Below are 27,491 nucleotides of genomic sequence, written 5' to 3'. Positions count from 1 at the left end.
TGAGTTGGGATGTGTTTTTTATTTATTTATTTTCAACCTCTATCTGCAGATCTGGCAGCGTTAACTTGAGCGATGGATCTGGAGATGATCGGGATGGGGTTTCCCACACAACTTCTCTCGTAATTGATGTGTTAGCCGTCAAACCATGGAGCTGGCTGGATCTATGAATTTCACCCGAGTTCATGCTTCTGGAGATGAGACGCAAAAACATGAAAAAGCTCTCCTCGACCTGACCCTCGATTCCTCGAAAGAAACATCAGTATTTTGCGTTTGTATGAAGCGAGATATCAATTTAGGGTTTAATGTCTTGTTATGGGTTTTTTTTTTTTTTTTGAATTTCTTGAGTTTGCATTCCCACTGGGGTGGACGTTTTTGGGTTTATAAAACAAATTAGCACACCATTCGACTCCCCTGATACCTAATATTGTAATCCTTCCTTCTATAAGAAATCTGTGTATACTTACATTATTTTCTTCCATGTACTTTTTTCAGATCTTAGATTGTAAAGTGTATGCTTGCCTTGAAGGGGATAACATCTACTGTTGGAAAGGGACAAGGGACAATCACTGGAAGCCATGATACAACATATGAAGGTTTGGTTTACAAGGTCCTTTCCTTTCCCATTGATTATCTATTCAAGCCTTCAAAGGTGTTGTACATTTATTGTTGTTTTACCGATTGTGAAGGGACACATGTGGGTTTCCATTCCAGATCAGATGGCCAACTGAGGATGGTTGGCCAGGTTAGGGAGGAACTCTGGAAACCGGGTGGTTGCTGGAGATAAAAAGTGGTTTTTGAGGGTAGCCATGTGATGCTCGAATCTGGCACCTGCGGGCCCACATTCGATGTGGTGGCACGCTCAATTGGGTATGGGAGTATTTTCTTTTTCTTTTTTCAAATTTCTCGAGTTTTGCATTCCTAGTGGGGTGGATGTTTTTGGGTTTGTAAAACAAATTAGCACATCATTCGCCTTGTCAGACTTCGGTTGATTTTATTTTGTTATTCTTGTTTTTGATGGTCTTCTTTTTTATGTTCATCTATGATGGAACGGACTACAACCTGAGGTAATGGCCTTAATGGTAAGAAGCATGCCAAAATTTCTCGTCAACACCCCTTATACCTAATATTGTAACCCTTTCTTCTGAAAGAATTCTGTATAGTACTCATATTCATTTCCTCCACATTTTTTTTAGATGTCTCTCGATTCTAAACGGTTTGCTTTACCTGCAGGGTATAACGTCTATGATTGGAAAGGGACAATCACTGGAAGGAATGGCTTGCAAGGTCTCTGTTTCCTTTCCCATTGATTATCCAATCGAGCCTCCAAAGGTGAAATTCAAGACATTGTGCTTCCATCCCAATGTAGATCTCTATGGCAGTGTTTGCTGGGACATTCTTCAGGTAAATGCCCATTCCTATTTCGAATCATGCCTAAACAAATACGTTACGTACCCTCCTTTCTATTTTTAGTCCTCATATTTTTCTTTCTATTTTTAACGCAATGGGGGGTAGGTTTTAGAAACTTTCCTTCTCTAGTCTTTTCTAAATTTAAAGTTAGAAAGTTTCTTTTCCTTTTGTTTTTGGTATTTCTCTCAAATTAGAAAGAACTTGGTATTCTTAGAAAAAAAGTTATTTTCCTATTTTAAGAAAGAAAGTTAGTGGATATTTTAATTTTGGAATTTGAAAAATTAGAAAGAATACTTTCCTTTCTTAGTTTTGTTTTCTTTTGGAATCTTTCTTTTAAAAGCATTTGAATAAGAAATAGAAATAGAAACTTGCTTTTTATATGGTATGGATAAAAATGAAAGAAATGTTGAAACAAAAGAAAGAAAGAATGATTTTTAGAAAGTTTGCTTCTTGATTATAGTTTTGATTTGTAGCCTTTTTGACTGGAGCTATTAAATCTGAAGGGTTTTTACGCCTAGTTCCTTAAAGCCAACTGGCTTGAGAGCAACTGACTGAAAACTCCATACATGGGTCAATTAGAAAGCTTAATAAATCAAAGCATTGTACGTAAACAAAGGTAAAGTTTGAACTCATATGCATCAATGTCTATGACATATGCAAATCAAAGATTAGTCGGACACTGTTTAGTAGCCTGGGTGTCTGGTGCATGCCCTGCATGTCATTCACGCCAAAAGCAGTAGAGGATTACAAAAACTGAGTTCTATTCTTAGAAAGTAATGGAAAAGTGTAAAGGATGGTGGACCATAAAAGATTTCAATTTTTCTATTAAGTTTCAAAATCAAATTTCTTTTATGTTACGATTACATTAGAGGCAAGTTTAAGGGAGCAAAGTAGGACAAATTCAAAAGAGGATTCCTTAATTAAAATATTTTTCTAATTTTTTTCAACTTGGGATAGGATGCAAAGTTTAAGTATGGGGGTATTCTTGTTCTTCTATTTTGAGTAATTTATCAAAGAAAAAGGATTAGAATTTTTTTGGCTTTATTCTATAGTGAGATTTGAAAAGAAAAGTTTATTTTTAGAATTTTGTGTGTATATTCACAGCAAACACACACGAGACAAAACTCGTCCACTAGGGTAACCTAGGGGTTTAAAGGCTTGTTGCACATGCTAAGTGCAATCGTGATTCCTACGAAAGTGAGTTAGGATTTTGTTTTTGTTTGTACTTTTATTTTTGTATGTTTTCTTTTTGTTTGCTTGAGGACAAGCAAAGTTTAAGTATGGGGAAATCTGATGAGCACATTTATGTGTGAATTGTAGGTAGGAAAAGCATGCATTTTTGTTATTTAAAGCGGTACTACTAAGGTACTTTATCATTCGCCTTGTCAGACTTCGGTTGATTTTATTTTGCTATTCTTGTTTCTGATAGTCTTCTTTTTTATGTACATGTATGATGGAACGGAATACAACCCGAGGTAATGGCCTTAATGGTAAGAAGCATGCCAAAATTTCTCGTCAACACCCCTTATACCTAATATAGTAACCCTTTCTTCTGAAAGAATTATGTATAGTACTCATATTCATTTCTTCCACATTTTTTTTAGATGTCTCTGGATTCTAAAGGGTTTGCTTTACCTGTAGGGTATAACGTCTATGGTTGGAAAGGGACAATCACTGGAAGGAATGGCTTGCAAGGTCTCTGTTTCCTTTCCCATTGATTATCCAATCGAGCCTCCAAAGGTGAAATTCAAGACATTGTGCTTCCATCCCAATGTAGATCTCTATGGCAGTGTTTGCGGGGACATTCTTCAGGTAAATGCCCATTCCTATTTCGAATCATGCCTAAACAAATACGGTACGTACCCTCCTTTCTATTTTTAGTCCTCATATTTTTCTTTTTATTTTTAACGCATTGAGGACAATGCATAATTCAAGTATGGGGGTAGCTTTTAGAAACTTTCCTTCTCTAGTCTTTTCTATAATTTAAAGTTAGAAAAGTTTCTTTTCCTTTTGTTTTTGGTATTTCTCTCAAATTAGAAAGAACTTGGTATTCTTAGAAAGAAAGTTGTTTTCCTATTTTAAGAAAGAAAGTTAGTGGATATTTTTATTTTGGAATTTGAAAAATTGGAAAGAATACTTTCCTTTCTTAGTTTTGTTTTCTTTCAGAATCTTTCTTTTAAAAGGATTTGAATAAGAAATAGAAATAGAAACTTGATTTTTATATGGTATGGATAAAAAGGAAAGAAATGTTGAAACAAAAGAAAGAATGAATGATTTTTAGAAATTTTGCTTCTTGATTATAGTTTTGATTTGTAGCCTTTTTGACTTGAGCTATTAAGTTTGAAGGGTTTTTACGCCTAGTTTCTTAAAGCCAACTGGCTTGAGAGCAACTGATTGAAAACTCCATACATGGGTTAATTAGAAAGCTTAATAAATCAAAGCATTGCACGTAATCAAAGGTAAAGTTTGAACTCATATGCATCAATGTCTATGACATATGCAAATCAAAGATTAGTCGGACACTGTTTAGTAGCCTGGGTGTCTGGTGCATGCCCTGCATGTCATTCACGTCAAAAGCAGTAGAGGATTACAAAAACTGAGTTCTATTCTTAGAAAGTAATGGAAAAGTGTAAATGATGTTGGACCATATAAGATTGCAATTTTTCTATTAAGTTTCAAAATCAAATTTCTTTTATGTTACGATTACATTAGAGGCAAGTTTAAGGGAGCAAAGTAGGACAAATTCAAAAGAGGATTCCTTCATTAAAATATTTTTCTAATTTTTTTCAACTTGGGATAGGATGCAAAGTTTAAGTATGTGGGTATTCTTGTTCTTCTATTTTGAGTAATTTATCAAAGAAAAAGGATTAGAATTTTTTTGGCTTTATTCTATAGTGAGATTTGAAAAGAAAAGTTTATTTTTAGAATTTTGTGTGTATATTCACAGCAAACACACACGAGACAAAACTCGTCCACTAGGGTAACCTAGGGGTTTAAAGGCTTGTTGCACATGCTAAGTGCAATCGTGATTGCTACGAAAGTGAGTTATGATTTTGTTTTTGTTTGTACTTTTATTTTTCTATATTTTCTTTTTGTTTGCTTGAGGACAAGCAAAGTTTAAGTATGGGGAAATCTGATGAGCACATTTATGTGTGAATTGTAGGTAGGAAAATCATGCATTTTTGTTCTTTAAAGCCGTACTACTAAGGTACTTTATCATTCGCTGTGTCAGACTTCGGTTGATTTTATTTTGTTATTCTTGTTTCTGATGGTCTTCTTTTTTATGTTCATCTATGATGGAACGGACTACAACCTGAGGTAATGGCCTTAATGGCAAGAAGCATGCCAAAATTTCTCGTTAACACCCCTTATACCTAATATTGTAACCCTTGCTTCTGAAAGAATTCTGTATAGTACTCATATTCATTTCTTCCATATTTTTTTTAGATGTCTCTGGATTCTAAAGGGTTTGCTTTACCTGTAGGGTATAACGTCTATGGTTGGAAAGGGACAATCACTGGAAGGAATGGCTTACAAGGTCTCTCTTTCCTTTCCCATTGATTATCCAATCGAGCCTCCAATGGTGAAATTCAAGATACTGTGCTTCCATCCCAATGTAGATCTCTATGGCAGTGTCTGCTGGGACATTCTTCAGGTAAATGCCCATTCCTATTTCGAATCATGCGTAAACAAATACGGTACGTACCCTCCTTTCTATTTTTAGTCCTCATATTTTTCTTTCTATTTTTAACGCATTGAGGAAAATGCATAATTCAAGTATGGGGGGTAGCTTTTAGAAACTTTCCTTCTCTAGTCTTTTCCATAATTTAAAGTTAGAAAGTTTCTTTTCCTTTTGTTTTTGGTATTTCTCTTAAATTAGAAAGAACTTGGTATTCTTAGAAAGATAGTTGTTTTCCTATTTTAAGAAAGAAAGTTAGTGGATATTTTAATTTTGGAATTTGAAAAATTAGAAAGAATACTTTCCTTTCTTAGTTTTGTTTTCTTTTGGAATCTTTCTTTTAAAAGGATTTGAATAAGAAATAGAAATAGAAACTTGCTTTTTATATGGTATGGATAAAAAGGAAAGAAAGGTTGAAACAAAAGAAAGAAAGAATGATTTTTAGAAAGTTTGCTTCTTGATTATAGTTTTGATTTGTAGCCTTTTTTACTTGAGCTATTAAGTCTGAAGGGTTTTTACGCCTAGTTCCTTAAAGCCAACTAGCTTGAGAGCGACTGACTGAAAACTCCATACATGGGTCAATTAGAAAGCTTAATAAACCAAAGCATTGCACGTAATCAAAGGTAAAGTTTGAACTCATATGCATCAATGTCTATGACATATGCAAATCAAAGATTAGTCGGACACTGTTTAGTAGCCTGGGTGTCTGGTGCATGCCCTGCATGTCATTCACGCCAAAAGCAATAGAGGATTACAAAAACTGAGTTCTATTCTTAGAAAGTAATGGAAAAGTGTAAAGGATGGTGGACCATAAAAGATTGCAATTTTTCTATTAAGTTTCAAAATCAAATTTCTTTTATGGTACGATTACATTAGAGGCAAGTTTAAGGGAACAAAGTAGGACAAATTCAAAAGAGGATTCCTTCATTAAAATATTTTTCTAATTTTTTTCAACTTGGGATAGGATGCAAAGTTTAAGTATGGGGGTATTCTTGTTCTTCTATTTTTAGTAATTTATCAAAGAAAAAGGATTAGAATTTTTTGGCTTTATTCTATAGTGAGATTTGGAAAGAAAAGTTTATTTTTAGAATTTTGTGTATATATTCACAGCAAACACACACGAGACAAAACTCGTCCACTAGGGTAACCTAGGGGTTTAAAGGCTTGTTGCACATGCTAAGTGCAATCGTGATTCCTACGAAAGTGAGTTAGGATTTTGTTTTTGTTTGTACTTTTATTTTTGTATATTTTCTTTTTGTTTGCTTGAGGACAAGCAAAGTTTAAGTATGGGGAAATCTGATGAGCACATTTATGTGTGAATTGTAGGTCAGAAAAGCATGCATTTTTGTTATTTAAAGCGGTACTACTAAGGTACTTTATCATTCGCCTTGTCAGACTTCAGTTGATTTTATTTTGTTATTCTTGTTTCTGATGGTCTTGTTTTTTATGTTCATCTATGATGGAACGGACTACAACCTGAGGTAATGGCCTTAATGGTAAGAAGCATGCCAAAATTTCTCGTCAACACCCCTTATACCTAATATTGTAACCCTTGCTTCTGAAAGAATTCTGTATAGTACTCATATTCATTTCTTCCACATTTTTTTTAGATGTCTCTGGATTCTAAAGGGTTTGCTTTACCTGTAGGGTATAACGTCTATGGTTGGAAAGGGACAATCACTGGAAGGAATGGCTTACAAGGTCTCTGTTTCCTTTCCCATTGATTATCCAATCGAGCCTCCAAAGGTGAAATTCAAGACATTGTGCTTCCATCCCAATGTAGATCTCTATGGCAGTGTTTGCTGGGACATTCTTCAGGTAAATGCCCATTCCTATTTCAGTTCTTGTTGACTTGTTTTTTTTAAAAAATCTATGCCTGTATAGACCCCCTTTTCCTCTTTCATATCCCAATTTGAATAAAAACTTGTATTTGATCTTAAAACATTGTTTATGCTTTGGCCATCTACAAAACAACACATATTTTATGTTTACTTTCTTTTTATACCAATCAAAGTCGGAAGGAGAAACTCCATCTTTTGTTTTTGGAATTGCAGGATAAATGGACAATATACAAGACTAAATCTTCCGGCCCTTTTATTTATTTTCTTCCTTAAGTTTTACTTTATTGTTTATGGTTTGAGATCCAGTCATCATGATGCTAATTTTTTTATGTATGAGTATTGGCCTCAGCTATTTGAGGGCACCCTTGTAGGATGACAGTAGGTCTGCCAGTCTCTGCTTGTCTTGTATGTAAGCTAGACTAGCAGTCACGACCTTGCCAATGATACAAGGGCATCTTCTACCACTCCTCTTTAGATTATTATAGGTTGTAGGAAATTAAAGTTGTTGTTACGTTCCATTGGAGATGTAGACGATGGAGATAGAGATAGAGAAGAGAAAAACGAGTGAATGAGGTGAGTCTCACCCCACGCACTGTTTTTATTGATATATGTGTGTGTATGTGTATACATGGGAAAAGACAGAACTGACCCTATGAAGAGGGGGAGGGGGGGTGCGCCCATACACAACCTTATTCAACAGTTATGGATTTTGACAATGGTTTTTCGAACTCGTGCAATTTTTTTCTTTGTAACTACTTAATAAGGCCTTTTCTTATGCTTGTGGTACATGTAAATTGTGGTCATTTGAATTTATGGCATTTTAGTTTTATGTAACTTTTTTATGCCTATGTTTAATCTATATTGAATCATTATTGGTTCTATTATAATTCAGGGTTTCATAGTTATTGCATGCTTATTTTACCTTTCAGTGAGAATTGAAGAATTATAAGAAAATTTCTGTTAAAAAAGCCGTGTTATCAACACTTTTGGATGAGAACCATACTCATGTTTTACCCATATTGGGTACTGGTATCTGTGTCATGCATGTTCATTATAAGAAGCTCTATTTCCTTGTTAGAGTTAAGAAAAGAAAATGTTTGAGATGGTAGACATAAAAATGCGTTTATTTAGTAGTTGATAAAACAATATTTTATTCTGCAATGGATTTGCTTTTAGAGTTCTAGCATGTAAAACCATCAATTGTTTTCAGCATTTTTCATGAAGGAAATGCTCAAGATTGGTGACTAGTAATAGTTAATGTCAATTATGAGAAGTCTCACTGTTGTTGGTATGAAATTGGTTCATACTTGTCAATTATTGGCATCTCTGGTATACAAAAATTATAGTATTTAATATATAGGCTTGTTGAGTATTGTCTCCTTCGTCCTATACATTAGTATTAAATTGGTTCTTACTTACCAATAGTTGATGTTTCTATTATATGAAAAATTATACTCATATATGTGTTTGTTGAGTATTGACTCTTTCGTCCTACATTCGCTTTGTTGTCATAACTTCTCTCTCTAAATTTCAAATTACTCTTGTCATTGAAATTCAGTACTAGTTATATCTGTGTCAGGCCGCTCTTCCGATGATATCCATTGGATGGGCATCTGCTTTTGCTTTTCCTCCTCTATTGGCATTGGCAATAATTGCTGGTAGTGAAACTGTGACACTTGCAACTTAGACGTGACAATTCATTGCTTCAGAGAAAACAATTAGGCTACACACTTTTTAAAGCTTTCAGAAGCCCCCTGACACACCTAACAAGTCATCATCTGTTCCTAATGACAGGTATCTTAAGTTATTCATTGTTTAACAATATGTTTTCAGATTAGTTCACACAATTCTGCATTCGATTTTAATTTTCTGTTGAAGGCTTCTGGGTGTGCTGCTTACTTCACTTATGCAGGTTTTCTGGAAGTTGGATTTTATGGAAAGTTCTGTGAGAATGAGAAGATGTTTGAGAAGGAACTACGAACGATCTGACTATTTGGCCGCTGCTGCTAATTCTGGAGATCATCTACTGCAACTTAAACATCACTTGTCATACAAATGACCCTGAGGGTTTTTGAATTGCTTCTATTCTGATGGCAGAAACAATCTCAAGGGACGAAGGGAATGAAGAAGATAAGTAGACAAAACCTGATAATTATGAGGGTGAAACACATGATACGGAACAGTCAGGAAAATCAGCTAGTGCCGACTGAACCTTTGCCTGGCCCAATAGATTTTACAGAATCTGAAGGTGCAAATGACATGAATTTTGTTCAAAATGCATTAGCAGTAGCCCCTTGGTTGATGCCAAGTGAATTTGATGAAAGAATTTTTCTTTAACTTTCCTCATTGATGGTCTGGCCATTGAGGATTATACGAGCAATCTTTCAAGTAAGTGCACTACTTAAAGTTTTTTCTAATGGGAAATTCTTCTATTATTCGTGCATTGAATACTTTGTGCTTCATCTGTTTCTCTCAGCCTTAGTGTTTTAAGGGTACTTCGGCTCAAAATTCTTTGCAGTTGTGACATCAATAGCTATCTCATATATAATGTGATGGGGAACTAAGAAAATTTCAAATTTTAAAAGTTCTAACATACTTCCATGTATTCGTTTTGTTGAGAAACAGTCTGAGCCAAATAAGCTCAGAAGTATTGATAGTGATCCACTATACTATAGTCCCACACTAGATTGCAAAACCATATTATTTGTTAATCCATCCTATTCTAAAAGCCTAAATGGTGTAATTTCATCAACCATCTTCCTTTGTAATTCCTACTGTATCCTACAACGTCTAACTCTCACTGCCCTAGATTTCTAAGTTCAATCATAAAAATCATCTCATGCGTCTGCTGTGTATGCCCATTTTCGTCTTTTCATCCGTTGAACTACCCCCCACGAAGACACAACACGCATTGCTCGGTTCTCCTCCAGCATCATACCTGTCGATCGAACCGCCTAAATTATCCGTGAAGAAGAAGCACACTTGTTGCTCATTTTCAGTCAAGCACCCCACCTGTTGATCGAAATCGAACCCTCCATCCATCGTCAAAATGGTTTTCCTGGAGCAGAGGCAAGCTTACGTCAAACGAGAGAGAGAGAGAGAGAGAGAGAGAGAGAGAGAGAGAGAGGATTTTCTTTTGCATCTGTTCCTCTGTTTCTCACATAGAGACCTTGATTAGGGGTTTGTTCTTCGTCTCTTCTCAGATAATTTTCCTTTGCATTATTAAAATTGTGTTCTGAAATCTCAGGGTTTTTTAGTTTCTTGTTGGCAGGTAGAGAAATTTTTCTGGGGTTTTGGGTGTCTTGAAGGTTTTCTGAACTTTTTCTCTTGTTTTTTCAAGGATGGTAGTTTTTGTATGATTTGAGATGGGGACTTGAGGAGATGGATGGTAGAGTCTTCATTAGCTCCTGTTACTCAAAGCAGGTTGGGCTTCTTAGATCATTTTTTTCCCTACTCGTTTTGACACTTCACAAACTTTTTTGTTCCAGTGGTGCAGGTCGGTGTTCATCCCTCTCAAATCAATTAAACCCCATTGCTAATTTCTTGTGCCAGACAACATAAAACCCTTCATATTTATACAGGATTTTTTTTCCTTATGTAGTTAGGGACTTAGGGTTTCTGTTTGGATATCTATGTTTTATCCTTTGATTTGTTTCTTTAACATTTTTGGTTGGTTTTGGATACAGTGGTTGAGCCATACATTGACACTCTCTGTGTTCACCAGCTGGGGAGAAGGCCAATGAGTGCATGGTTCTGGATAACGATGCCCTCTATGATATAATTTACATGTTTGTACGCCCTGTCATCATATAATTTCTCCTGCTTCAGAACTCTCAAGCTGATAGCTGTAAGTGTGCCACATATGCTTCAAATACTTACATAAATATCATTTTAATGGGCCTTGTTTAGAGTATTATATGGATTTTTATGAATTTTTTCTTTGGTCTTCGATATTTCTATGACTGTTTTTTTCTTAGTTTATTAAAATGGGTTACTTTTATTTATAGTCACTGTAACTACACTGTTTATTAAGTAATGATTTAAACGATTTTTGTTATCCTTCAGTAAGATGGATTTTTATATTCATGTTTCTAACAAAGTGAGATGATGTTGTATTATATATTTAAATTGCACTTGTTGGGAAAGCTCATGTTGGGATTATGGCAGCTATCACTTTCGGCTTGAGTGGAAGCTCCTGTTGGGAAAATAAGACAAGGAGTACCATCTATAGTATAAGACAACTTTTTTTTTTGCTGGAACCGAAAAGCAAGTTGGAAAACCAGCATGAAGAAGTATCCTCAAAATTTATTTTGCTTGGTTATTGCTCCAGTGCATTACATGGGGTTGTTTATTTCTTACTAGGGTATTTTATGTAGACTTGGATGTTGGTAATCTGTATTTCTGGCTGTCTGGAAAACCCTTTAATTTTGAAATTGCCATTGTTTATTTTTTCATATGATGTGCTTATTAGAAGTAAAATGACTGCCATATAATTTTCTCGGATTGTCATCCATAAAATGCCTTCTTTTCCAAGCCGGTACTCAAATCTAAAAGTGACATTTCCCCATGTAATATGTAGATTCAAGTGGTTTTGTAATCAGAATTTGAAAGGGACGGGCCCTCTACTGGCCTGTATCTCTGGAACTTGATATCTTTGGACTAAATGAATATGTGGCAGCAGACTGACCAAGCAGTCAGTAGGTCAACACAATGCACATGGTTTATTGGACGATGATGCTAAAAGGTGTATATTAAACAACATAATTTACGCCCCATGACAATTCTTAGATATAAAGTAAAGTATTTACATACTTGATTTCTTTATGAGTTAAGTGTGCTTCTTTATGAGATTTAAGACTTTTCTTTATGAGGTTTAGGACGACGCCGCGTATCAGGCTGGATAATAGAATTGGCAGTGACATCCCTACCCAAAATATGGATTAAATTGCCTCCTGCCCTAATAGAAATGCTAAAACTCGTGTTGATTATATTTACAGTTCTACTTGATCTCTTCTGCTTGCTAAAGCCATGGGTAAAGAAACTTAGCATTTGATATGCTAATCCAAAGTTTATTTTCGGAGGATTTCAAACTTTCACTATAAGCTTCTGTTCTATCTTAAGCTCGAATACTCAGTTGATGACATGAAGATTGGCCTTCGATACACAACTGATCTAAGTTGCTTGTCCTGGACAGTGGAGGAAAAATCACATAAGCTGTTAATGTAATTGGCTGCCCTTCATATGTGTTTTTAGTCTAGGATCACTGAAGTTCGTATTCTCATTTAATGCTTTCTCATTGGACATGTTTTTTTTCTATAATGACGACCTATTTACTGAATTTTCTCTCGGTGATCTGAACCAATTGATCTCTGCAACAATGAGTGGTGTTACTTGCTGCCTGAGGTTCCCTGGTCGGTTGAACTCTGACCTCTGAAAGCTTGTAGCAAACCTGATCCCATTCCTCCGTCTCCACTTCTTCATGGTTGGTTTTGCCCCTCTAACCTCAGGGGTGTCTCAGCAGTACCTCCCTCTGTCCCTGAGCTAACCCAGCGAATGTAGGATTCAAAGAACATGATGTATGCGGATGACCCCTGCCATGGCTGCTATTTGATTGCCTCTGCCATGTTCAGAAGCAAGATGAGCACCAAGTGGATGAGCAGATCATGATCATCGTGCAGAACAAGAACTGAAGTTCGTTGAAGGTCAATGGATCCCCAACAATGTGAAGTCAAGTTTATGCGACATCCCCCCTCGGGGGCTGTCCATGGCTGCAACTTTTATTGGAAACTCAATCCAGGAGATGTTGCCGACTGACACAGAGTGTCAGACCAGTTTACTGTCATGTTTAGACAGAAATCTTTCTTCTATTGCTACACTGGAGGGGGGATGGATGAGATGGAATTTTTGGAGGCTGAAAGCAACATAAACGATCTGGTGACGGAATGTCAGCGGTATCAGGATGCGACAGCATTCAGTCTCATGAACGATCCGGTGTCAGAATATCAGCGGTGTCAGGATGCGATAGCTGAAGACGAAGGTCATTATGAAGATGAGACAGAAGAAGGGCTCAAGAGATGTGAGGTCTTTGAAAAAGGGATGAAATTGGTGGTAATGCTGATATGTGAGAATGAAGCTGCTCTATGAATGCTGATGCTTTGATATATCCTCTTATCTCAACTTGAAAGTTTGGATGGTTGTGGGAGGAGATGGGGCTTTAGGTAGGGGTAATGCATTCTGGCTCTTTATAGAGCTTTGTTAGTTGATGCTTGGAGATAGATCAAAGATATCTGAGAAATGTTGATTTTGACTTTGAGAGTCAATATATGCTTACTACAAATAAAACAATAAGAAACTAAAGTGGCATTTAGGAACATGTAGAATTGATGGAGAGAAACACATAGGAGGTCAATTTACGATATTTGGTGGTCGATTTATCACTTCCCTATATATATGGTTACTGGTTAATGGGTACATTGTGCGTAGTCTTTTGTTCTTGGAGAGAGTAAGTTCATTGGTCATATACGTCATTGATATCACAATGGATAATTAAGAAACGATGTGAAAAAAATGGTGATGAAGGTCACAAAATTCATTTGTAAAAAAAAGTTCTGTAAAAAGGTTTCTGATTCTTCTACAATGGGTATTACTTTAGGAATATTGCAAAATTTATAGTCCTTAATAGGAAAAGGTGGATTGCATGATCAATAAATCAAAGTTGGGTTGGGTCGGATTGAGATTTTTCTAAAATGTGAATTGGAATCAACCCGATCCCAAGGATTTTGTGCGGTGTCCACCCGAAAAATTTCTCAAAAATACATAGGTGATAGGGCATCTCTATGGGGCAAGGATTTTGTAAGTTGTCCACCAAGGACAGAAGCTTACTGTCTCATGGAACATTCTACCTTACTAAGGTTCCCTCCATGTAAAGATCCTCATCATTGCCAAGACCATGAAACTGAATAACCAGATATGATGCTCAATTTCAGTTCTACTGCTAATCGCTCGTCCTGTAAACATGTTGCGTCAGATAATATGGTATTCATAAGTGCTCCACTTTTCAAATTTTTATCTATTTTAGACATACAATTTGCTGGTCTTTTATTGCCTTTTCTCTATTACATAATGCAAAAGAATATTTCAGACCAGTTAGGGCTGGATGCATGCATCAAACTCTTTGAGCAAAGTCTTATGAAGGACTTTACTTCTTCCTAGGTTCACTTTTGAGCTCTAGAAGAACTACAAGTCCCTGTTTGTGGATATTCACCATGGGTTATTTGAGACATCTTGCTTCAAGCTGGTTTGAAATTTGAAAAGCAGGTTGTGCGTGCTTTTTTATTAATTTATGAGAACTAATAATAGTTGCTATGTGCAGGATAAGTGAGTGAACTGACAAGCCAAGGTGAAGCTCAAATTTACTCAAGTTACCCTCCTCAAGTATGTTAGAGAATTTGAGATGTCCAAGGATTGTGATGGTATGTTTACTTATTATTTCTGTCCCCAATCCTTTTTAAGGCTTTTCTAATTATGCTGCCTACCATTAAACAAAATTCTTATGTTGCCATTTGTTTGCCTCATAAATCACATTTAACAAAACATACTAATTGTTATCCATTGATTATCTTCACTACAGTGTTTGATGCTTGTATTCTACTTTGAAATTGGAATCTTAGAGATCTACATATTTGGTTGTTTCTGTAATTTTTTTTTTTTGCAGTCTTTACACCTGTTGGTTTTATTTTATTCCACTCAACACAATTAAAAGAATATAGGTTTCATTCATCAGCCAATATTCCAAGAGTGCTTTTGCATTTTTTCATTCATCATCCAACACCCTTTAACCACAGTAATGCTTTTGCAATTTTTCTATTCTGAGAATGAGAAGCGAAGCATTGAAGATCGCATCCTCAACATCTCTACACAGAAAAGAAATGTGGTAAGAAACATAGGCAATGAAGTAAAGAGGTACATTGTGGACCCAATGAATGTGGAAAGCCGTATGTACGGCTTGGTGGGAGATCTTTCATAACTTTCGTGATCCGCCGGTCACATAATATTCTATTTCAGGTCCCTTTTTTATTGAAATGGTATTATACTTGTGGTCTATCAGGGTCAAATATTTTTTGTACCAAAGTTTGTAATTTTTAGAAGGTATTAGAAAGCCCTAATAATGCTATGGCCTAGAAAGTCTATTCCCTCGGGTGATTAAATGTATTAGTAATGCATGAAAGCTCAAGGACATTGATGTCAAGTTTTTTTAATTCTACTTCGGTTTTGTCTTTGCTAAATGAGCTAATATTGGAAAGGTTTATACTTGGAAAGAAGGGATGGTATTTTCTACATGACACATGATTGCTCGAACTTTTCTTCAGGAAATGTTTGATCTCCGATATGATTTGTCATGAAGACACCATACTTTTTGCAATTAGAAAACTGCTTTTTTTATTGTCACTTTCTTTCGGATCTAAATTCTCAGGATGCTATCATTATAAAAATATGATTGTGGGATATAAGTTGCCTTCTTCTTCATTTAGTTTGCTAACCTCTTCGTCTTGATTGGTAGCATTAGATTTGGAGGGCTGTCTTTTGGTGTCTGTCACATAGCATAGCCAATTTATGATTAGAGTTTGATCTTATGCTCTGTTTTTTGTGTATGCTGTCAATTTTAATAATTGAATCTTTTGCTTTTCGGGTCTGGCAAGATTCGTATGTGGATAATATATGTCAAAAAAGCTTATTACAACGATGTACAAATGCATGTAAAAAAATGCTCATTGAGAAGGACGAAGAATGTTTTGGCTTTTGTAATTGTTGAAATTGATGTCACGCAATAAAGCTGGGAACCGAATTGAAATGGAAGAGAAAGCAGAATGGATGGGCACATTATATTATTGCATTTCGTTGCTGGCTGCCTATAGAAGTTGGTTTTATTGGCTTTTGGCATATTGCTTTGAATGTTTATGTTAGTTTCGGCCAATTGCACTCATCATGTTTCTCATAGTTCTATTTTTTTTTGAAACACAGCCACAAGAACACTTTTCCACACATCTCCTTTTAGATTAAACTTCGTATTGGATTTTGAGAATCGATTTTGCTTCACAGTAGAACTTTCAGCCACAGAGAGACGCATCGAATTAGACTACCAAATCATTTTTTGTAATCTCATTGTCTTCCATGTGGTGTTCAATAAATTGCCCTATTGTATAGACTCTTTACTTAAAAAATGATTAATTTATTAGAATATCTATCTGCAATATGGAATGTGAAATAAAATAAATTATCAAAACCCAAAATGAACAGAGAGGAGTGATATAGAAGGAGCCTAAACATGAGAAACACGTTGTAACGACCCAGATTTTTAGAGAACTCTAAACCCGAACCGTTAACAAAAGACATCAATTTTTTTTAAACTCACAAGTTTACTAAAGGATCTAACAAGAGGATTTGGCATAATTACAAAAAAAAAAAAAAAAAACAGAAACAAACTAAGAATAAGACGAGTAGCCGCCAAGGCCACATAGCCAAACCAACCCCTCGGCACACTCCTTTTTACGCTTCCCCAGTTTCATTAGCATTTGTCTGGATGTCGTCGATTGTGTCAAAACCTGTGGGGGATTTTTGGTGTTAGTTCAAAGCAAGGTTGCCAGAGCGGGTATCGAAACAGGAATCGAAAGCGGGAATCGAAGGCTCCCAGGGAAGAATCCTACTCAAGGTTGCCAAAGCGGGAATCGAAAGCGGGAATCGAACGCTCCCAGGGAAGAATCCTGCTTCCTTGGTTCAAAGAACTATGTAGATTCATCCGATATCCTAAACTAATACAAGTAAACAATTCTTGAATTAAAGTGTATAACTTAAATTCATTAGTGAACATGTATCAACCATAGTTCTCTAAAACGCATGAAATATTAGTAGAGGAGATATGTAACGGTTTTCAACAATAAGAATCAAAACTACTCTAATAGAGCATATAATAAATAACATCAAGAGGTCTAAATATAATATGAATGATGCAATATGAGACGACTCTCCAAGGTAATTTAGCTCCTCATAGCTTGTTACCTTGTCCTCCAATACATTCCACTATCCTTGTAAGCCCAAGGGTTCCCCATGGGTACATTCAATCATCTTGTTTTGATGATTAACAAACGCAAATTGATTAGTTGTTTATGGACTGATCATTTGCCTTGAGTGTTGTGCTTTAGACAGGTCCTACACAAGTCAAATCGTACTAGCACGCACCTTGTTGGCCTATGCTTGAAGATGAACCAAACACAATGGCAAATGAGCTTGGAACATACTTGGACCAATCACACCTTGGAAGTACCAAGGAGAAGCTCATCATCAACCATCTCAAAGCATTGAACAAACAAAGGAAATTCATGAAGGCCAAAGGTCGAGGATCAAGAACCTAATGCAAAGGACCAAGGAGCTTGTACCACAACTTGAAGATGTCAAGCATGGAAGCTCAACCATAGAAGATCCCAGCTCAAAGGAAGAGTTCAAGAGAGTGATAGAAAGGGTAGAATGTATTCCTATCTCTCTTGCATTTCCTCTTGTCAAGGCACATTGTTTAAACCCCTAAAAAATATGTTTTTCAAAGAGACTAACACACCCTTTAAGGACTTAAATGGATAAGTGAATGGCCATGGTGGTGTACCAACATGTTGGGACCCATATGGCATTCAACACAAGAATGAACAAAACAGAGTTCCGAAGCAACAACCTGGACCAGCAACTAAATCCTATCAAAACTTATTTAAAACATTTTCAAATATTTTTTAAAATATTTTTAACAGATAGCTCTCATTTTTCTCATATCCGTAGAGTATAGAAACGTCAAAATCCGACGAGAAATGAGGGAGATATGAATTTTACAAGTTCGACACTGTTTGCTGGAAACCAGTCTCGGAACTCCGAGAATTATTCTCGGAGCTCCGAGCTCGGAACTCCGAGAACATTCTCGGAGCTCCGAGAAATGCACCAGGTTCCAAAATTAAAAGCTCTGTTTGAATTCTCGGAACTGCTCGGAACTCCGAGAAATGTTTTTCTTCAAAAAAATATAGCCGTTGGGGTGCAACGGCTAGTTGATTTTTTGACCCAGTTTTGACTGTTTTACCCCTCAAACGGTCACATGGAGTTGGAACTTTATATATACCCATTCAAGGGTCCAAAACACTTGAGGAACATTGTCTAACTTCAACAAACCATAGAAAATCATTTGTGAACTATTTTTGGTTAAATTCTCTCACCAACCAAACTCTTTGTGCCTTGATTTGAGAAAATCTTTTGAGATTGGTTTAGGCTTAAACTTGTTTATTCTTGAGAGCATCCTTGGAGCTTCAACTTGCATTGTAGCCTACATAGAGGCAAAAATCTTCTTCTTTATTCTATCGGTGGCAAGGGCATCCGTTTTTAATTCCCTTGGGAGAAAGCGCTTAGAACTCGGCGGAGAAGGAGAGTCATTGTAAAGGTGGAAGGGCATCCTTATCTAATTCCCTTGGAGTGTAAAAGCCTCGGAGCCGGGCGTCGTGGAGGTCTCAATAGTGGAAATCCTCAAGTGCGACCTTGAGTAGAGTGGAGTAGGCCGTTTGCCGAACCACTATAAATCTTTGTGTCACTTGTGTTGGTATTTCTCTATCTTTCTCTCCCTCTCACTTTCTTATTTATTTGTGCTTGCATTCTTACATATTTGGAATTGAGTGAGTAGTTAGCATTTTGGTTTTGATTGAATATTGGTACCTTGCTAACTAGGCTATAAATCACCTAATTAAGTTTGCTAATCAACAAGGGTTTTTGAACTTATATTAATTTGTAATATTGTTTAAGTTCAACTATTTCAAACTTAATTAAACAAGGGATAAGTCTTGGGTGAAATTTTAGTAAAAGTTTTCAAAAGGTAAAAGTTTTATAAACATCCTATTCACCCCCCCTCTAGGTTGCCAAACCAAGTCACTACTTGGATTTCAATCCTCGTCTGCAGGTAGTGGGCATGTGGGACATTTTACGACGTGCTTAATAGCCACGTCGCCTCTTGACATCATGGTCTAAGAGGATGCATTTACCGCCAAGGGGGTGCGCTAAAACCCAAGGCCGGCTTGGAATTTAATTATTCCTGGACTCCTCTTCCTCATGCTCATGCATTTATTAGTCTTACCAGTGTACTGGTATAAAATCCCAATTTTTCCAACCATTGTTTTTCCCATATCAGTTTAAGCAATTTTCTTGCATCTACATTTCATTCCAACATAATAACTTAATATCCATACGTCACAAGCTATGACATAGCAGGAATATGAGAATAAACTTGCATAATAAACTGACTGTAAATCAATAATTTCTACTTAATCACTATCATAAACAAACCTCATGCTTGCTAAAGAATTTTCTTCATACACATTTAAGTCAACCATTGTTTAAGGTATAAGATTAGGGTACCGTCACCTACCTTAATTACTCGTGGTGTGAGAGAGAGAAATCCTTAATGTCAGAGTCGAATGTACTACCAAATCTGAAACAAAAAATCATGTACACATGCTAAGTTTCTTGTTAAATTATACTTTAACTCTGACCCTAAGATAGTTGGAGAGTCATAACTTTTTAGGTTTTGTTCCTTAAATTCTATTCCCAAAGATTTCAGTGTCATACATCCAAAAGATACACTCATGGGTATTAATACCTATGCGTAATTCATATACTGATCAGATTCTTTATTATTTTCATCCTATAATATATGTGTATGTATATATGAACTTGGGCAAAAATCATGTTAGGGGCTGTTTTTAACAAAAAGACAAGTACGAACAATTTATACAAACACTAGGTCTTTCTCTGAAAGAAAAATAATTATATGATTTATCAAGGATATCACCTATGGGCTGATTTTTGAAGGACATGACTTTTTACATCAAATAAATCACACTGTTTGGAAGAAAAACAGTTGCTATTTCATATTCAAATCACACACATGCTTTGATATATCTAGGAAGCAATTCTTTAGTGTGTGTGTATATATATATGAGAAAAGTGTCTCTAGTCAGCCGACTAGAGAACCTTCTCTAGTCCGCCGACCCAAAACACAGTGGGCCCACAATGTTTGGATGATCCAAAGAATTCATTTGATAGGCCCTGATATAGATAGGGTGTGCCCAAAAAATCAGTTCCATAGGACCATTTTAACCCTTCGATTTGTGGAGCTAAAAATTGGGCAAATTAGTGAAGTTTTATACCCATCCATTTTAACCTCCACAAATCGTAGGGTTGGGATGATCCTATGGAGCTGATTTTTTGGGCACACCCTATCCATGTCAGGGCCTATTAAATGAATGCTTCGGATCACACAAAAACTGTGGGCCCGCACTGATTTTTTGGCAGACGGACTAGAAAACTTTTCTAGTCGGCCGACTAGAAACATCAACCCCATATGAGAAAAGTGTCTCTAGTCGGCCGACTAGAGAACCTTCTCTAGTCCGCCGACCCAAAACACAGTGGGCCCAAAATGTTTGGATGATCCAAAGCATTCATTTGATAGGCCCTAACATAGATAGGGTGTGCCCAAAAAATCAGTTCCATAGGACCATCTTAACCCTTCGATTTGTGGAGCTAAAAATTGGGCAAATTAGTGAAGTTTTATATACCCATCCATTTTAACCTCCACAAATCGTAGGGTTGGGATGATCCTATGGAGCTGATTTTTTGGGCACACCCTATCCATGTCAGGGCCTACTAAATGAATGCTTCGGATCACACAAAAACTGTGGGCCCGCACTGATTTTTTGGTGGACGGACTAGAAAACTTTTCTAGTCGGCCGACTAGAAACATCAACCCCTATATATATATATATATATATATATATATATATATATATATATATAGCATGCGCATGATGAAATTTGTGGAAAACCAAAGCTTCTATTATATTTAAATCATATATATATATATATATATATATATATATATATATAAATCTGATTTTAAAAGAACATCTTTTCTACTTGATGCTCATTATAAGCATGCTGGTTTTATGGAAAAACAACCGTAGGGCTTAATATAGGACATACATGATCTGATTTTTGTAAAAAATATATATATATATATATACACTACGGATAATGCACATGAATTGTCATCCAAGAAAATCATTTTTTACATATAAAGATCATAAGAAAATTTTGATTCGAAGGAAAAACAGCTTTGAACCCTAATTTGAAAGAGATTTAAGGAAATAAAAAATCAAACACTATGAATCACAAGCGAAAACACATAGAGAAAGATTTTAGGCACTTACTCGAAACAAGATTAGGGTTTAAGATCAATCTCTCTTCTACTTTTCCTTTATTTTCTTCTTTTTTTCTCTCTTTTGTCTCTCTCTCTCTCTTGATTTTTGGACGTGCACAAGTAGGGTTGCAAAAGCCCATGTTTTGGGTTTTTAAAAGCTATTGAGTTTTGTGCTTAAAGTGGGTTTCCCAATTAGATTTAATGTTAAAGGTTATTTCCTACTCCAAGTCTTCCACAATTAGCAAGAGTCCATCTTTATTAAACTCCCTATGGGTGTACTTATCAAATTTAACTACTAAACCAAAGTTTTTAAATAAAAAAAAATCCAAAAGTTGCCTAATAAGACAAAACTTGTAACTATGCCTAACCCTGACAGAAAAAAGGTCATAACTTATTCAAATCACATCCGAATCGCTAAATCTTATGTCCGTTGGATAGGTATTTGAAATACCCATCTATCGAGACCAAAATCATGTCGAACAGACAAGATTTGATGCCCCAAAAATTAGTTATACTAAAAAAAACGAAAATACACTGTAATTTTTAGTCTGGGGATCTACGGTCCAGATTTAATTAAGGTTATTAACTTTCTAGGCCCGTGTAGGGCCGACTCTTTACACACGTTCTTCTCAAGTATTAGATATGTATAATGATTGGAATTTTAATGACGTATCAAGATTTGTGTTTTAATACGAGGAATCATCAGGGTTATTCATTTTCTACTTTGCAGCGGATTCATTCTCTCATAAATAAAAAACTTGGAAAACACTAGAATGGGTCACTTAAAACATCTATTTTTATAGACTTGAAGTGTTTAGTGTCTTTTTTTTTGGGAATGGTATTTAAAATGTTTAGATTGTGATACTAAAAGAAGGTGCCATGCAGACTTCCTTCTTTATTTCATTTACTTTTCTTTCTGTTATTAACACTTTCGTAGCTGCGGAAATACATTGAGGAATTAACAGAAGACAATTCCAACATGATTGGAATAAAAAAAAAAAAAACAATTTCAAGATTTCTATAGCTTTGTCACCTTGGCCTCTTTTTGCTTACAATTGGTTAATGTTGGCATTATGCCTGCTTGGGATCCTTGCTTTTATAGATTCAATTACCCCCCTATAGCTTTGCCTGAAATTTTTAATTCTCCTATAATTGGCATTAGACCTGCTTGGGCTCCTTGCTTGCATAGAGTCAATTATCTCCCTACAGCTTTACCTCAAATTTTGGAATTCTCCTATAATTGCAAGATTCACAAAATTTTAACTTTGTTTCCAGACAGTTCACTTCAAGAAGTGAATTCAAAACTTATGACCATTTTATTAATGTATTTTATCTCATTTTTTAAACATTTTTGTCTCATCTTTCAGCGAATCATTTACTTCTTGAATTTTCTTTTCCTATGACATTTTTCCCACAATTTTTAATGATTCATTTGCTTTTAGACGTCCCTTGCATCGCAGCTAATAGGAATTCTTTTAGAAAAAGTTGCGTCGGATGCTAAACTAACCTTACTATGAACCCATCAACATTTTACCATTTTTTGACAGTTATTATTAAACACTTTGTTTTAGCTTTGCTTTCTATTTACTTTATTGTGACATTGTAAAATCTGCATGAGCCACAAATATTTGATGTAGCTATTTATAGTTTTACAATATGTGTAGCAGCTATTTTTTAGCTAAATAAGGCGCCCCGGACAATGGCTCAAAAGATAATTTCTTCCTATTTTAGCTTTATTTTTACTTTTTTAAAATTTCTTTTTATTTTGGACATTTTCTTGCTTTATTTTTTAAAATTCCTTTCTATTTTTTGGCTTTAAATTTTTGTTGTATTTTTACTTATTTCATCTTCGATTTATATTTATTGTTAATTTCTTCCTAATTTGGGCTTTATTTCTATGTTATTGATTTGTTTTCAATTTCTTTCTATTTTGGGGTTTACTTTTTTTAATGTCATTCTATTTTGGGATTTATTTTTGCTGTTTTACTATTTCTTCCTATATTTTTTTAATTTGTTTCTATTTTGGGTTTCTTGGCTGTATTTTAACTTATTTCTTGATGTATTTTTATTCATTTTATGCTGAATTTTTATTGTTAATTGCTCCCTATATATACTTAGACATTTAGTTTTTTCTCTGCCCCGTGCATTCCGAAATTTAAAAACGCTCGAAGGGGATGTTGCACACCGTTTTACACTTTGGAATTCCAAAATTTCTTTCTAGAAAAATATCTATACATATACCTCTATCACACAAAACCTTAATAAAGTATCTTTTTTTAATAAACATTTAACGCAATAAAGTTTTCCAATAAAGAGTCCCAAAAAATAGGAACTTTTCAAAATTGATTTCATCTAAATTGCAAAATACGCATTTAATGCAATAAAGTTTTCCAGTAAAGAATTCCATAAAAATAGGAACGTTTCTAAATTGATTTGTACAAATCCGTAATATCATAATTTGTTCTTCGCCCGGTGCATCGCACAGGACTGCAACTACTTTATGGTAAAAGTTCAATCAGAATTCCCAAAAATCCACCTAGATTGCACCCATATTTATGACTAGAGTGGCCTGGGGAAGAAAAGAGGGTGAATATATCATTTCCCATAAACAAGGAATAGAAGAAATTACAGTGGGGAACAAGAGAGGCTAAGATTCATGTGGTTTAGTCTCCCACTTGCGAGGGGTGATTCCCCACTGCTAGAGAGACGCCTCACAAATCAGACTTCTAGAGCCTTTGCCAAGTAAATTTCAGGCATCATGCATAGTTAATTTCACAACAAACCTTCAATTTGACATCTAGGGTGGTCTTTACCACTGCTAGGGTGGTCTTTACCCTAGATTCACGTGGTTTAGTCTCCCACTTGCGAGGGGGAGATTCCCCACTGCTAGAGAGACGCCTCACAAATCAGACTTCTAGAGCCTTTGGCAAGTAAATTTCAGGCATCATGCATAGTTAATTTCACAACAAACCTTCAATTTGACATTTAGGGTGGTCTTTACCATTGTCCTAAAACTCGTTGAGTCAACCCAAAGCTTCTTTGAACCCATTTGACTCGCTAGCAAAACGAGTTGACTCGCAAAGAGCACCAACGAAATATGCAAAGCAAGAAGCTAGGAAAACGAATTGACTGACCACCAACAACTTTACAAACATGCCCCCAAAAAAACAACACCAAGATTCTGAACATGCAACATCTTATTTGGTACAAACTACAAAGCATTCCAAACTACTATTGCTTGCATCATTTATATATACTATATATAATGTAAGATATCAAATATTTTATGGACGACAATATGAAAATGTACTAAGAGTAGTTTTGAAACTATGTTTACTGCTAAAGATGTGTCTCAATATCAAATTGCAAAGCCTTAATGGATGTTATCTTATATGTTGACTGTGTGGAGAAATCTGTTGGCCAAATCCTATCTAATAGTGCAAAAAAAAAAAAGAGAATAAAAAAAATGAAAAAGTAGAAATAAAAGCAAGCCACACGATGAACACCCAGATTTTACATGGTTCTGCCAAGATGCTGTTGAAGTATAAATGATTAAATAATGCCGACTCTAATAACTTAAGCTTTTGGAGTAATTGGTTGTTTCACATGGTATCAAAACTATTGCCTCATGGCAGGTCTTGGGTTCAAAACCCAACAGACTCCTTGATATTAAAAATCCACGTGTATGGCCAACACCAAAAGAGGGGCCACATGTGAGGGTGAGTATTTAAGTATAAATGCTTAAATATATAATGCCAACTCTAAGAGCTTAAGCTTTTGGAGTAATTGGTTGTTTCAGAGACTTCACAGGCAAGAACATGATCTTCCACTGTAAGAAAAAAAAAAGATTAAAAGGATAACGTTGGATTAACATGCTAGCCCGCAAAGCCAACTCTTTCCCTTTCAACCAAGACCGTACAAAAGAATAACATGAGAGAAAAAAAAACGTAGGAGGAAAATCCACCTCCCTCTCGCTTTCTCTCACCTTGTTCTTCTGCCTCCCACCTTTTTAGATTCCCTTAATTTTCTCCAGTTTGGATTGAAAGAAAAACATTTCCGAAGCAAAAAAATTTCCTGGAGAATTCTATTTTTTCCCATGATTTTAGAGGGAAATGGTATGATTATGGTTAATTTAGAGCGATATTATAATTAATTAAATTACCCTCTCAGTAAAAATTGAATGGGGGGGTGGGTTCAACTTATCTTTTGTCGTGTGCAAAAAAAATTAGGAGAATTTAGAAATATTTTCCCCTCCAAACGTGGCCTTAAATTTGAACGTGGATTTGCTTTTGTACTGTTGATTGCATTCTATACGTGCTCTTAGGGCTGCAAACAACCCGAGCCGAACCGAATGTTGGGGTGTTCGTGCTCGGCTCGCTTAGTTTGAGGCTCGGCTCATGACAAGATTTTTTTTTGGGCTCGTGTTCGGCTCGCCAAAATTCAACAAAGCTCGAGCTCGGCTCGGCTCGTTTAGTAAACGAACGAGCCCGAGCCGAGCTTTTAATGAGCCGAGGAGAGCCAGGCTCGAGCTTGGTTGGGTTCAAGTTCAGCTTGTTTAGTAAACACATCAAATAAATACCATTAAGTAATATATGTTGGTGGGAATATGGATTATAAGGAAATCTTTTGAATTGCTTCATGGCGCGTAATCGCTTTCCTTAAGACAAATCGCTTCCAAGATACAATGAAGCCTTGTAGGAATGTCCTACAAATGTTTGATGACACTTTGCACAAGTGGATTCAAACCCAAAACGCCCTTTGAAGAACTTCAAGCCTTTTGGAAAAACACAAAACTGTTTCTGCAGAAAACAATTTTTAGTGCACTGTTTAATGAACAAAATAAAATGAAAATCAAGGGAATAGGAGATTGCTAGAAAGAAAGAAAAAATACAGCAATAACTGATTTTCAGTATCTATAAAAGACAGAATTCTGCTCTTTTTATAGAGCATTAGATGTCTATTCATTAAGGGATACATCCCTTTATGACATCTCTTGGATTGGTTTGAATGATCACCATTTGATCACTTCCCTTTGTGATTTAAGTGGTTTGGATCGTGCATAAGGTGTCTCTTGTGTTTGAAAATCATCCATGATCGTTGGGAGGCAAAAGACATGAAGAATGGTTGAAAAACGGAAGTGAAAAGCCATGTACATTTCTTCCTAGCAGATAGATTTTCGAACAGTCGCGGTCGACCGGGCTACCGCGATCGCCCACCGACATGCTTCTGTCCATTTTATTTTCTACGATCCAAAGAACCGCGGTCGTCCGTCCATACTTTTCTGAAAATTGTTCATACTTCCAGGTACCAATCCACGGTCGCCTGGGAAACCCCGGTTGACCGGCCCTGTCTTAAAATTGTTTTTCTAATTTAAATAAAACTTTTGAAAATTCACTTAAGTTTATCAACATTATTTTGTGAAATCTCTAACAATCCCCCACCATTTTCAAAATGAAAATAAATTTCTCATTAGGCTTGGAAACCTTATGCATAAATGAAGGTATCTCTCGATTTGAACCTTCACTTAGTGTAAACACATCAAAGTTAGCCAGAATTGCATAGTAGACGTATCTTTGAACTAGTTATTCTATTTAACTAACCGGACACATCTACACACACAAGATTTCCTCTCCATAGGCAGTTTCTAAGAGCCGACACATGTATTGCCCTTGTGTCTATATCTTGGTTTCATGAGCGCTCTAGAGACTAGCCAAGTCTCATAGGAAGCGGCACCACTCCCACACTCACATAGGTAGACTTATTAAGAGTGTCCCTATGACTAAAACACTCCAACACCCTCTTATAAGCCTATTAAGAGCCCATTTGCTCATCCTTACCCTTTTAAACATTACAAGTACCAAGCACTTTACCTTGGGATGAAAATAATGAATATTATAGTGCTTGCAGTCACTCCATATGATGTACTTGGACTCATTGAACTCAAGACTTGATGTTTATTCAAGTGTTGAGTCGAGGTTCCATCATTCAATATCTGGAGAATTTATATGATGGGTGGCCATGAAAACATGTGAAGTCTAAAAAAGTAGGTACGGCCTACTTTTTTTTATGATCCAAACCGTTCATCTATTTGGGCACAACGTAAATAGGTTGTGCCCCAAAAATTAGTTCCATAGGATGATGCTAACCCTCCAATCTGAACTGATCTGAATATGGAGATTTCCAAAAATCATTTATGGAATCTTCTATGATCGGAGGGTTAGGATCATCCTATGGAACTGATTTTGGGCACAACCTATTTACGTTGTGCCCAAACAGATGAACGGTTTGGATC

General features: G+C 35.8%; 1 protein-coding gene and 1 pseudogene across 3 annotated transcripts; both read left to right on the top strand.

The window, feature by feature from the left end:
* The first annotated feature begins 6,522 nt into the window (after positions 1-6,522).
* Positions 6,523-9,173, top strand: LOC143878588 (ubiquitin-conjugating enzyme E2 20-like). Of its 3 annotated transcripts, none has more exons than XM_077380863.1 (3): positions 6,523-6,582; positions 6,734-6,904; positions 8,840-9,173. In XM_077380863.1, the coding sequence occupies exons 1-3, from the start codon at positions 6,571-6,573 to the stop codon at positions 8,984-8,986; spliced, it is 330 nt and encodes a 109-aa protein (XP_077236978.1). In that variant the 5' UTR covers positions 6,523-6,570; the 3' UTR covers positions 8,987-9,173. The 3 variants fall into 3 exon arrangements, 2 of the variants coding, with proteins under 2 accessions (XP_077236978.1, XP_077236979.1); XM_077380864.1 differs by lacking the exon at positions 8,840-9,173 and adding an exon at positions 8,507-8,629; XR_013251028.1 differs by lacking the exons at positions 6,523-6,582; positions 6,734-6,904 and adding an exon at positions 8,639-8,721.
* A 1,427-nt stretch (positions 9,174-10,600) lies between these two features.
* Positions 10,601-13,071, top strand: LOC143878971 (tubulin beta-1 chain pseudogene; annotated as a pseudogene).
* The last annotated feature ends 14,420 nt before the right edge of the window (positions 13,072-27,491 follow it).

The sequence above is a fragment of the Tasmannia lanceolata genome, unplaced genomic scaffold (genome assembly GCF_043159265.1).
Source record: "Tasmannia lanceolata isolate RefF3 unplaced genomic scaffold, GAP_Taslan_0.1 ptg000006l, whole genome shotgun sequence".
Classification (NCBI taxonomy): domain Eukaryota; kingdom Viridiplantae; phylum Streptophyta; class Magnoliopsida; order Canellales; family Winteraceae; genus Tasmannia; species Tasmannia lanceolata.
Note: the sequence above shows the minus strand (reverse complement) of the source record. Positions and strands in the feature narration are given on the sequence as shown.